Here is a 13552-nt window from a genome sequence, read left to right as displayed (position 1 = left end):
TGACCACTGGTGACAGGTTTCAAAGCAGCAGGTCCTTCCAGTACCTTGAAATGCAACTTTACCAGCCTCAATTCATTTAAAGCTGTTAATGCTCTTTACCCTCTTCTCACCTATATCTTGGAATTAAATGATGATTGTTCTAATTTTGTGATTTGAAGTAACAGCAACTCCAAGTTAGTGAGGGATGGCTAGAAGCACAAGCTCTGGAGTCAGATCTGGACACCTGTTATATTCCATCACACCCAAGATGTTTAGTTCATCACTTAGGATACAGCAAATGCTTGGTAAGCATTACCTGTTACTTCCAGTATCTATATGCTAAGACACTGGACTGGTGCTTCATAAATTGCTTAAGTCTCACCTGTAAGATAGATATTACTCTCTTCATTATAAAGGTGAGGTGAAGGCTCCTAGGGGTGAGCTCATAGAGCCAGGATTCAAAGCAGCCACAACTTCCTATTACATTCATTTTATCATTCTTGGATTTTGCCTTTGATAACATCATTAAGACATCTCTCTTAAGCACATCTTTCAAAATTTGTTGTTGTTTAAAACAGTTTTTAAAGTGATTATAAAAACAATTTACTCAACTTAAAAATAAGCAAAGGATCTGAATACACACTTTTCCAAAAAAGACATACAGGTGGCCAACAAGCACATGAGAAGATGCTCCGTCATCATTAGTCACAGAGATGTAATTCAAAATCACAAGGTATCACTTCACACCCACAAGGATGGCTTTAATAATATGTCAGATAATAACAAGCATTGGTAAAAATGTGGAGAAACAAAAACCCTTGTATACTGCTGGTGGGAATAAAAAAAAAAATAGTAGCCATTTTGGAAAACAGTCTGGCAGTTCCCCCAAAAGTCAAGCCATTTGATCCAGCAATTTCACTCCTAGGTACAGACACAGGAAAAATGAAGGTGTATGACCATGCAAAAACTTGTACATACATGTACATAGCATTATTTATAAGAACCAAAGAGTAAAAACCCAAATGTCCACCAATTAATATATGGATAAATAACAATGGAATATTATTTGGCCATAAAAGGGAATTAACTACCAATACATCCTACAGCATGATGTACCCTGAAAACATTATATCCATACAATGGAGGATTATTTAGCCATAAAAAGGAATGAAGTACCGACACATCCTATGGCATGATGTACCTTGAAAACATTATGCCAAGCAAAATAAGCCAATCGAAAAAACCCCAAACATTTTATGGTTCCATTTGTATATGTCCAGAATAGGCAAACATGGAGACAGAACACAGATTAGGGGTTGCCTAGGGCTGCATGGGAGGCAGGGTGCTTAGGAAGATATGAGGGTGATAACTAATGGATACTGGTTTCTTTTTGAGGTGATGAAAATGTTCTATAATTGACTCTGGTAATGACTGCATAACTCAGTGAATATACTAAAAACCACTGATTTGTATAGTTGGGGGAACTGTATGGAGTATAAATTATGTCTCAACAAAGCTGTTACCAAAAAAGTGATTATGTTCAATTTTATCCTTTTGAATATTCTTCTTAGAGATTCTTATCCTTGTTATAATATTCAGCCCTTGCTTACTCATCTTCTCTGCATGTACATTTTACACAAACACTGCAGCCTTTGATTTTTCTTCTTTTCATTGGTTCAAGCTACGGTTGTACTGCAGGAAGTTCATTATTATGAAAATGGGAGGCAATATTAGCACTGGAGAGTAGAAGCTAAGAGCATGGACTCTGGAGCCAACCACTTGGGTTTGAACCCAGCTCTACCACTGACCATCTGTGTAACCTTGACCAAGTTATTTAACTTCTCTGTGTTTTAATTTCCATGACTATAAAAAGAAAACAGTAATAAGGACCTTAGAAAAATACCTAGACTAATAAGTACTCAATAAATAGCATGTTTCCTCTTTTCATTTTCTTGATATGAGCAATGGTTATATAGGTAGAATTTTATTATTTTATAAGAATGGTGATATTAGCATAACAATCTCTTCATTTTCCTAGAACCTTTGTTTCTTGTCTTCATGGGTTCCTTTCACTACACAACCCTTAACTCCTGATACCCTCAAAGGTCTGATTTTCTCCCCAGGTCACCTCATTTACTTTCACTGGCTCAGAAACTATCAATATGCATTCATGCCACCAGCTGATATACATCTGATGCTGTATATCTTAATTATATCTCGTTACCTGCTGGACAATTCTATCTGGATGTCCCACGGGTACTTTGTAGTCAAAACCAAACTCATCTTCTTCTCCCAACTGATTTTTACTGTAGCTGGTGGCACCATGATTTCTCCCTGTCACCAAGATACAAATCTGGGAATCAAACTGACCCTTTCACCTGCCCACACAATCCATAAATCCCCCACCTCCTCCCAATGTTCCCTCAGAAACTATTCTTAATGCTGCTTCATGGTTTTTTCTCCACCTTGGCTTCACGTAAGAATCATCTGAGGAGTTTTTAAAAATCCCCATGCCCAGGCCTCACTTCAGGCCATTTAAATCAGGACTCAGGCATCAATAGCTTGTCAAAGGCCTCCCAGGTGGTGATTCCAACAAGCAGCCAAACCAGGAATCTCTGGTTTAGCCCCCGGCCTGCTCTCAAGCCTCAACTTGTCTTGCTGGCTTTCCACTTCCACCCCAGCAATAATGAACTGCTTACAGTCACCCCTCTCCTCCGGCATCCAGGCTGCTGCTTGTCTCTATCTCTCTCCCCACCACTCTACCCTCCAATCTGGCTTTCTCCTACTTATCTTATGCATCGAGCAGTTGCCTTATCCAGAAGTCTTCTCTAATTCACCAGTCTACAGATGAATCAGGCATTCCTCCTCCATACTCTCTTATGTGCATGCGTGCTAAGTCACTTCAGTCGTGGTCAACTCTTTGCAACCCTAAGGACCATAGCCTGCCAGGCTCCTGTCCATGGGATTCTCCAGACAAGAATACTGGAGTGGATTTCCATGCCCTCCTCCAAGGGATCTTCCTGACCCAGGGATTGAATCCATGTCTGCTGGAGGGGCAGGCAGGTTCTTTACCACTAGTGCCTCCTGGGAAGTCCCTGTACTCTCTTGGTGCCCAGTAAATCTCTCTCAGTGTACTTAGCATGCTGTTTTATAATTATCTGCTTTCATGCCTGATCCTCTTACAGTTAGGTCCTACCTGAGACCTGGACCACTTGTCACTCATTTTCATATTCTCAGGATCTAGTACTCTGCATTCGCTTATACAAATGCTCAACATATGTTAGCTGAAAGACTTTACAGAGATGAAGAAACGTTTTGTTTATATCATACATTGACAGATGGGTTGGATTTTGATCTACTTTTTTTCACTCAAGGTGAAACCACCAACTTGATTACTAAAGTGTAAAACTGCTTAACTCCGGTGCCTCCAAGCATCCAGTGGAATTTCTTTTACTGAATATAGATTCTTATTATTTTGTACTAAAAATGTCTTAGTCTACATTTGCAGTGAGTATTAACTTGTAAATTCCTTCCAATCTCTTTAAAGTTGGATTTAAAATTATAAATAACATAGTAGTCTATTATTATCCTAGATATTTTCTTTTATTATTATCCTAGAAATTTTCAAATCAAAACTTCTTTTGCTTTTGAGATACATACACTTATCTTGGACCAAACTATCTCAATCATTGCCACTTAAAGATTTCTTTTGTCCCTTGTACTACAATACAACTTGCTGGTCTGGACCAAGAGACCACGTTAAGGGAAAGGAGAAATTCCAAAGAAATTCAAACAGGGCTACAATATAAACAGTTAAAAATAAGTTTTAAAGGATGCTTCAAAAGAAATACACAATACAAGTAATGTAGTTTGTGTCCCTTTAATAAACACACTTGCATAGTTATATTACAATTTTGTAAAAATGAAAACGGATGACCTCATGCCAAGCGTGCCCAGCATTTGCACAATCTCAATACCTTTAATATTATAGTTTTCAAGACGCACAAAATAAAAATTTAAGGCAAAAAAACAGCACTTTGCAACAATTTAATAATTTATTACATTACAGTAGCATCACAGCAGCATCCAATAATGCCACTATAGGCAAAAATCTCTCAGTCTTTCCATTAGAGAGTCTATTTACAAGAATTTATAACTTGGTAAAATTCATCCTAAGAAAACTTGGCAAATAAAACTTTGGACTGGAATTGGCATTTCTTTCTCTACTTTTCTTTCCCCTACTTTATTTTAAACTATCAGAATTCATATTATATTTTAAAACACTAATGTAGCAGTTATACTGTTTTAATAGCTGTATTATTTTAAAATGACTCCCTAGGATAAAGTTTTAGAGGAAACTATACAACAGGTAGGATTGATTTAGATTTTCAAATTTTCTTTAAAAAAAATCAGCTTTGGTCTTAGAACTGATTTTTTCATTGCTGGAAAACCCATCAGGTTTAATCACATACTGTAGAAATGATTACAACATACTGCAATTTTTAAATAAACAGGTATTTTGATTCTTCACCTCCTATAGGGTTCAGATTTGCTCAGCTGTGCTCCCATTTTTAAAATTCTATGTTCCTGATAAACTCCTTCTAATGTCTCTTTCTAAGTAAACTGAAGCTGCCTCTTATCCTGAATGAGGAAGAGAGCAAACATGTGGCTGAATATGAGGTATTGCAAAGGATTGCATGCTCGTTTAAGGACAAGTTATTATTATATGTCATACCATTTCCTTTACTTTTCACTTCCTGTCAAATATATGACAAAATACCTAAACAGAGAGAGGTATTTCTGTAAATACAGTAAATTTATTTCCCAGACACTCAGTTTAAATACGCCATTATAAGACTTAGTCCATAGTACCTGATGAATATATTCTTTTCATATTGATTTACAGACACTAGTCTCTACCAGAATGTCATTCTTTATAGTTATCAGTGTAAAAGTGAAGCAATTTGAGCTACAAAGATACCTTTGAAATAATTTATCAGTGTATTAAATAAGCCCAAATTCAAAATTATAAAGAGAGAATGTTATACTATACCATGTGATTAATTAAGTGGTCTTATTTCTAACCTCAGGGTTTAAGGTGGATTTAAAGTAACTGCCCTGAATTTGAACCCAACTAACATGTTCAGAAAATAAAAGGCAAGACCAAGTAACCCGTACAATTTAGAAGATCAGCTGAATTTACAAGGACCCAGTCTTTACACTGTACCCTTTAGTGACTGCAGGCAAATCTGTTATGCCACCTGTAAAATAATATTATTGCTTTCCATTTCATGTCATATTTCATAAAAGTATCATGATGATGCCAAATGCTAAAAGTTGAGGTGGTCTAGTAACTAGAAATCCCTGCCTCAGGAAGCATACATGCCTGTCACCATACATCCCAACGATGTGAAGTATTCTGGAACACAGACATTTAAATTTTGTGAAGTTCTAACTAAACTGTTGATTCTTCCTCAAGTGTTGCAAAGTTGATTTAGGCAATATATGACTAAAATCATTCATTCATAATGTGTAGGCACATTAACACAAATATTGCACAAAATATGCCTCAGAGATATAAAAACACATTTCACTCTTCTTAAAGAACTCTGTGAGGAAATAAGACTCTGTGATTGTATGTACACTTTTCCTGATAATACTTGGACATTCAGAAACAGTAGATTGCACTGCAGTTTGTAAACAGTTTAAATTGCATAATCTTCTCATTGATTTTCAAATATGATTTAATACTATCCACTAAAAGTCAACTAAGTACTCTCACATTTATAATAATGTTTTACTATCCTTGCAGTTTTTGGCTTAAGGAAAAGAAGTAAAGTCCTATGCCAAAGTTACCAACGTGGCTGAAGAATAGATATTATGTAGAGAATCCTGAATGGTAAAATCAGTTCTGTAGCCACAAAGCAGCTTCATGGTCCCAGAGGAATGCCAGTTCCCACGCAGCTTTCCTTCACTCTAATTCATTCTCAACTAGATAGAGACTGTCTGCCTGCTTCAAGGGCATTTAAACTCTTCAAGCATTCCTTATGATCTTTACTAAATACATTAAGAAGAAAGTCAACCAGCGCCCCTTTGTGACCTGGGATATGGAGTCACCTCATTAAAATAACATGAATAACATGAACTTCTGACTTTAAAATGTATAGATATAAATTCTCTGCCTAAGGTAGGGAAAGTTTCATATCTTATAGTCAATAATGGGAGCCTTTCATTCCTCAACCCATTTTTAGGTAATCGGTAAAGAAGTAACAACTGACTGCCGTAGCACATCAGCAGGATCTTCACGAGCCCAGAGACCCCAGTGGACTCCTACGGTGCAGGGCTCACTCTGGGACAGCCGCAACAGATAAAACCCACCCTGTTCTGTACATATGGCTGGGTAGGGCAGGCCACTTCCCTCTTCTATGAGGCAAGAAGAGCTCCCCCAAAGTGTCATCACTCCCACACCAAAATACACAGAAAACAGAGAAACGGGTATTTCCAATTCTTGGTCTTTTAACAAACTTAAATATTGGTACTTATAGTGGCATATTAGAAAGTAATAGAGGAAACAGTGCCTATTGGGGGACAAATCACATATTGAACCAATTAAGAGCTCATTGTGATTAGGATTAGGTCAAACGTAACAGCAAAACATAAGCAGTTCTGAATTCTGTAATGAATATACATGTTGCAATAACATTAGAAAAGCATGGCAGCCCATTCCAAACCAGCAAGAACAGTTTGTGCAAATAGTGGGTCTTTGTGTGTTTGAACTCCCACCATGTAAGGGCAAACTCAGTATGCATGCTAATGACCTACAATTACCAAATTAAAAAAGGAGAAAAATGCTAAAGGATGCCAGAGTGAACAGCAGGGAAAGCCACACAAAGACCCACTATCCTTTAACTTGTTACAAATAAATTTTAACTGTAAATTAGAAACCCAGAGAAATAACCACAAGTGGCTCTAACATTTGAGAACGAAGCTAAGGAATTGTGTAGGAGATATTTGATCAGGGCTGCCTGCCCTGTCTCCACGCTAGAGTCAAACTTGGATAGTGGGTCTCTGGGGTGCTTTCACACTGGAAGACAACACTGGGTCCTATAAAAAGAAAAATGAGGGATAAAATGAACATAAAGCAAATCAAGTGGGTGAGAAAAATTCTACTGATTACATGCAACATCAACAAATTTGAACTACTAAAATTCTCAACCTTTAGAAAATATCCTACCTAGTGAAATGAAAATTTATAAAGGCTTGAGAAACACACACGATAGTCTAAAACTTAACTAGTTTTCACTGACTCATATACTCCTGGCTGTTCTTCCTTTAGAACAGTTTCATTTTTTTTTTATATTTCTTATAAAAGACTTAAAAGGGAAAAATATGTTCCACCATTGGAAAATAAGATGACAACAAAACATCTGGAACATGATCACTCTACGTTGTAGACACTATAAAAGTCAAATGCACTGACAAACCAGAATGCCTCCAAGGATCACTTAGCCCAAGATCTTCCAGACCTAGTGGGTCTGAAAAGTACCTTCCTCTCTCAGGCCCAGGAAAGACACCTCGGGTATGTTTATTAACCAGAGAAACTGGCAAGCCCTGAAAACTGCCAAACCATCAGCAGAGTTTAAAACCGGTCTTTCATTTAAGTAATCCAAGTTTTATAATTTTCCTTACTACCGCTTCTGAAACCCTGAGGTATTTTTAGGAATATTCAAAGCATAAAAAACTGGACTCTACGTCCAGACTGGGAAATTCAGCTGCTCTATCTAAAGGACGGTCTTCTCCCCAAATCACAATGATCTTTATAAGCTCTAAAGTGAAAATAATGCACTAATAATTTAAAATGATAGATACAGTACAAAGTAAATTCATAATACTTGCACTTAATTGTAAACACAGCTCAGCTTTGACTGGGTTACCATTTATATGTTCTTAGAAGCTAAGTTAAAATGAAAGGCTAAAGCTTTTAGATAATTTCACAAGAATGATAAAAACACAAATCATGATGTATTTTATTAAGAAGGACAAAAAGATCAAAAGGGTGAGGAAAGGTGACCTCTATTTTATGAAGCTAAAAAAATATTTCCAAGTACTGTTTATTCTCTAATGCTACATTTACTGTCAAGTGTAAGAAAGGTGAGGTAACTATCAAGAGATAATTTTATGTAATACCAAATCGTATACATTGAGATATGGATCCCTGCAGTAAAAGTAGTAAAACAGATCTTAATTCATATATCTCTGTGGCATGAGTTACCTACCTTAAAAAAATCACCTAATGAGATTTTTGCAAGCACTTTATTTGTAAAATAAATTTTATAATTTTCTTCTAACCTGGAGATGTGTAATAACGTGGGAAATAAGGTTGCAAAATTAATAGCACCTGTACCTTACAAGGGTCATTCTGCACAGCTGAACACACTAATTGCCAGTTAGTCTCTACTCTCTGTTAAGCTGAAAAAGGCTGGTGTAAAGAGAAGCCGCAGTATAGACTGTTATCACACCAAGGAACTCATGAAAGAACTAGAACTTTTTTTCAGATAAAGTCTAACAGTAAGGTCTGAAGCTAGGAAAACAGAATTGGAAAAAAAGCAATATAACTTTTGATTTTGTGGAAGTTTCTTATTATTTTTTCTTACTCTAAACATTACTAAACATTCGCTGAGAGTGCTCAGCTTAAGATTCTGGTTGAGAAAAGTAAGGAATGCAGTGCTGTACGCTAAAGCTGATGCACTATGAAGAAGTAAATAGTCTGACATTACTCACACTGCTGACTTGGATCTGCATCCGTCGTCATCTTAACATAGTTCGAAGGGAAGAGACCAGTCACCCCACTGATTTCTCCTTGCCACCAGTCAGGATCATCCTTGTTTAAAACATTAATAAGCTGTCCCTTGGAGAAACTGAGCTCATCCTCGTTGTTTGCTGTGTAGTCATACATGGCAATCACCTGACATACTACCAGAGAAAGAACAACAAAAGCAACAAGTCAAACTGAGTAATTCTCCCTATTAGCATCATATGTTAAAATTCTGCTAACATTTCCCTCTAGCTGTTCTCTCCCACCCTCCTTCCTCTATTCCCTGTTTCACTAAAGCAAGAATTTCCCAAATGTAGTTTGGAAATCCAAGCAACTGCTTTGAAGTATGATGGTAGAGCAATTAAACAATTTCAAGGAGTGATGTAGTTCAAGCATCACTGAACAGCTGGCTGTTTCTAACAGAACTTTTTAGAAAGGAAGTTCTCACAGAGGTAAAGAAAGAACAAATTTTAAAATATTTTTCAAAGAATTGGCTAATCTAAGAAATGCTGAGTTTAAAAAAAAAAAAGCTTCCTAAGATGAAATACAAGTTAACCCATTTCCATACCAGGATGAAAGGCAGGTGTAGTTCTTTCACTACTTGGACCCAAAAGTTTAACGTGGCTGGCAGGAAACCATCCTTTCTGTCGCTTTTTCCCTCTGGCCTATAAAATTAGCAAAAAGAACACAAAAAATGAGACTAAAGACAATTATTGAGACATAAACTAAAAATAAGAAAATCCAAACTGTGTAGTAAAGAATTTAACCTTGCCCAAAGGGAGGCCTGGCCTTTGCCTATGGCTCCTGGAAGGTAATCTCAACCTTTGAAATGTCTTAACTGTTAAAAGAGTGTCTCAGTTTATGTGGGGGTGCTTAACGATGCAGGAGAGCCTAATGATGTGATGATTAACGGTGGGCCCTCTGGGTCATAATATGAACACAACCTCTGGAGGGACTGGAGACTGAGTTGAGGCATGCGAACAATCAGCCGTGTCTACTTGATGGGGTTTCAATAAGCACACTGGAACCCAAGGCTCACGTGAGCTGCTGCTTGGCAATACTCCATGTGTACTGTTGCCAGGAGATTTATGCTGCCCATGACCCCACAGGGAGAGAACAATGGGAAGCTCTGTGTTAGGAACCCTCCTGAACTCCGACCCATACATCTCTTCCCTTGGCTAATTTTAATCTAAATCCTTTTGCTGTAATAAATCGTAACCATGAGTATAACAGCTTTCAGTGAGTCCTGTGAGTTTTTATGGGAAATTACTGAATCTTGCAGTGGTCTTAGGGTCCTCCAAACTTACAATCTGTGTTAGGAGGGAGGGTATCTTGAGAACACTTGAATTCTGCACTGGCCTTTGAGGTCAATGTTAAACAACTGGAAGATTCAATATGGATCTCAACACTCTTTGTAGAAGTCAATTTGGAGATTGTTCAGTCTCAAAGTTCTCTGCATACTTCGCACAAATAATATTCGTAAACTAAAAAGAGCTTTCTAATGTTCTCCTAATAAGTAAATACCTCTTGGAGCTTTGTTAATAATCAATCAAACTAATTATTAATTATTAATCAGTCAAATAAGACAAATTAAATTTTTATTAATCTGATGTTTCTAATGAGCAGGCATTACTTTTATAATAAAATTAACAAATGTTATTTAAAAGTTATTACCTGTAATTCCCCTTGCCACCACCCGCTTGTGTTTTTCTTTAGAATTAGTATTAACTGTCCTGGTGCGAGGCTAAGCTGTTCAGAACCAGAAGCCGCATATGCTGATGTTACTTGAGCAATCTCTGAAAAGAAGAAAAACAAGGGACTATGAATTCAAGACTATTAAACACCCTAGTAGTTCGTCCGCTTCATCATGATACATATACGAGGTTTCTTTAAGAAGAAATACAAGGGACTATGAATTCAAGATTGGTAAACACTTTGGTAGTTTGCCGTCTTCATCATGATACATACCAGGTTTCTTGTTTGATGTTCCAGATTTGCTAGCACTCCCAAAACCCTATAAGGAAACGATAACAGTTTTATCATTTTTCAGCAATCCAGGGTTAAAAGTACACAGGCTATTAGGAACTAGAGATTTCTAATTCCCAGGGTCCTCATTTCTTTAGAGTAAGAGCAAAATAATGATTAACCTTATACTGATCAAATAAGTTAAGAATCCAATACTTATAGGGAGAGTTGACTCTGACAGAATACATTATATATAAGTAGCTGATGTTGGCAACTCAACAGGAACAGCTCGTTTTCCGAATCTTTTCTGAATATTAAATGTTAATACAAATACATTTCATTTCATCATGGGGGGGGGTCAGAATTAATGCCCACCACATATAACACTTGTGCTCTGGGTATGTTAAGGGATATGTGAGTTTTGCTCCTGCTACATATAAGGTGATGCTTTTATTTTTAATTGTTTGCCATGTTCCTCCTGAACCTGACCTAAGAACAAAGACTGCATACCAGCAACTATGACCTGTTTGACTTTACAGGATAAGTTGGGCCAATCACATTTCTTATTCTTAGGAATTGTTATTTGTAGACGTTTTAATGATGGCCATTCTGTCAGGTGGCACTTCACTGTACTTTTGAATTTGCATTTCTCTAGTAAGTAGTGATGTTGAGCAGTTTTTCATGTGCCTATTGGTCATCTGTATTTCTTCTATGGAGAAATGTCTATTTAAGTCTTCTCCCCATTTTTCAATTGGGTTTTTTTTTTTTGGTGTTGTTGAGTTGTATAAGCTGTTTGTGTATTTTGGAAATTAAGCCCTTGTCAGTTACATCATTTGCAACTATTTTCTCCCATTCTATACTGTCTTTTCATTTTGTTTATGGTTTCCTTTACTATACAAAACCTTGTAAGTTTGATTAGGTCTCATTTGTTTATTTTTTGTTTTTGTTTGTATTGCCCTGGGAGACTGACTGAAGAAAACAGTGGTATGATTTACACTGGAGAATGTTTTGCCTGTGATCTCTTCTACGTGTTTTATGGTGCCATGTCTTATGTTTGAGTCTTTAAGCCACAAATGTAATTTTTAAAATATTATATAATGAAATGTAGCAATATAGGGAATATTTGCATAACTCAGTGATCCAGTATTTGCCAAATGATCAATGAATGATGTCATCACACTCAGTATGCAAAACAGACTGGTGAATTTTAATGTAACAATAAGGAATGTTCACTGATTTGGCTTCAGATTCTGCACTGCAAGTAATCTACAAGAATTTAGTACTTGTCAAGTTTTGGTACAGCAGTGTCAAAGAATATCCACAGGTATCCGAACACGTTCTTAAAACACTTTTGTTATCGCTCATATTTGTGTGAGGTTGAATTTTCTTCAACTACTTCAACCAAACGTTTTCATTTCTGAAGATGGAGAAGTACATATTTGTTTTCCACCAAAAGCAAGTTATTTAAGTCATCATATAATGGGTTTAATTTTGTTATTTCAAAATGAATTAGTAAATTTTTTAAAATTTCAGTCTTAATTTCTAATATGGGAAATATTGCTAGATATAATCCATATATTTTCAGAAACTTTGGAGTCCCCAATAACTTTTAAGAATGTGCCAAGTTCCTGAAATCAAAAAGTCTGAGAACTGCTGCTAGTGGTAGGAGCAAGGCAGCAGGAACTCTAAGAGTGGGCTGGGTCATAATAACGGCAGAGCCTTAAAGATGTCCGGATTCCTTTTAAGCCTCCCTGGATCCAAACCACTCCCTAACTTCAGTTATCATGAGGCCTGGCCCTATCTATGGCTCTTGTTCTTGGAATTTCATAAAATCATTTCTCCTTTATCTAACAGGATCTCTGTGATAAACTATATTTTATTGGAGTTACCTTAAATGGTCTCCTTGTAACCAAAGCAGCCCAACCAAAACCATACGTAAGCATCCTTTATAAATATGAGCCTTGAGCAACAGAAATGGAATGATTCTGTTTCTATACCAAAGTAACTCTACCTCCTGATCTTTTGGTTTGACATAATTTGATGGAAAAATTCCAGTTCTGTCTCCAATACTTCCTGTCCACCATTCTCCATCTTTCTGGGTCACCAACAGTTCTTCACCTTCAGTGAAAGTCAAATCTCCAGGTTCTACACTTGAATATGAATAAAGTGCAATATACTCTGTAGGGAATAAAGAAAAAAGAAACTAATTTTGTTATAAGATTACAGAAGTAAAAAAAAGTGTTAATTTCCAAGATTTTAAGTAAATTTGCTGTAAAAGACCTTGTGACTTAAGGAAACCTAATGCAAAGAGATGTTAAGGTAGAAAGTAGAATGAAGTAATTACTTAATAATTACTGGGATAAGACGGGGGCTCCCCAGGTGGTGCTAGTGGTAAAGAAACTGCCTGCCAGCGCAGGAATTGTAAGAGACACGGGTTCGATCCCTTAATCAGGAAGATTCCTGGAGAAGGAAACTGCAACCTACTCCAGTATTCTTGCCTAGAGAATGACACGGACCGAGGAGGCTGGTGGGCTACAGTCCATGGGACCACAGAGTCAGACACAACTGAAGCAACTTAGGATGGATGGAAAGCTTTATCACAGGTTTCTTTTTTCCCACTGTATCATCATCATGTCACAGAGAATAACCCCAAAGCTACAAATACATACCAGTATCTCTACAGGGTCAAGACAGGAAAAGTTTTTTTAACCTTGTTACATATAGTTTAATCTCTTAAATGCTTTTATATATAGTTATGCAAATGCCCACTCTTCAGCTGACATCAGTATGAGA

At 36.8% G+C, this 13552-nt stretch overlaps 1 protein-coding gene across 4 annotated transcripts in view; it reads right to left on the bottom strand.

The window, feature by feature from the left end:
- Window positions 1-13552, bottom strand: part of ITSN2 (intersectin 2) — a 122901-nt gene that overhangs the window by 23958 nt on the left and 85391 nt on the right. For all 4 annotated transcript variants that reach the window (XM_018055566.1, XM_018055569.1, XM_018055568.1 and 1 more), the window contains 5 exons: window positions 12771-12937; window positions 10763-10808; window positions 10469-10590; window positions 9363-9459; window positions 8761-8952 (listed from right to left, as the gene is read on the bottom strand). In XM_018055566.1, coding sequence (XP_017911055.1) covers window positions 8761-8952; window positions 9363-9459; window positions 10469-10590; window positions 10763-10808; window positions 12771-12937 — 624 coding nt within the window. The remainder of the gene's footprint in view (window positions 1-8760; window positions 8953-9362; window positions 9460-10468; window positions 10591-10762; window positions 10809-12770; window positions 12938-13552) is intronic.

This window comes from Capra hircus, chromosome 11 (genome assembly GCF_001704415.2).
Source record: "Capra hircus breed San Clemente chromosome 11, ASM170441v1, whole genome shotgun sequence".
NCBI classification, from domain to species: Eukaryota; Metazoa; Chordata; class Mammalia; order Artiodactyla; family Bovidae; genus Capra; species Capra hircus.
The sequence above is the reverse complement of the archived record's forward strand: the minus strand, read 5'-3'. Positions and strand labels throughout refer to the sequence as shown.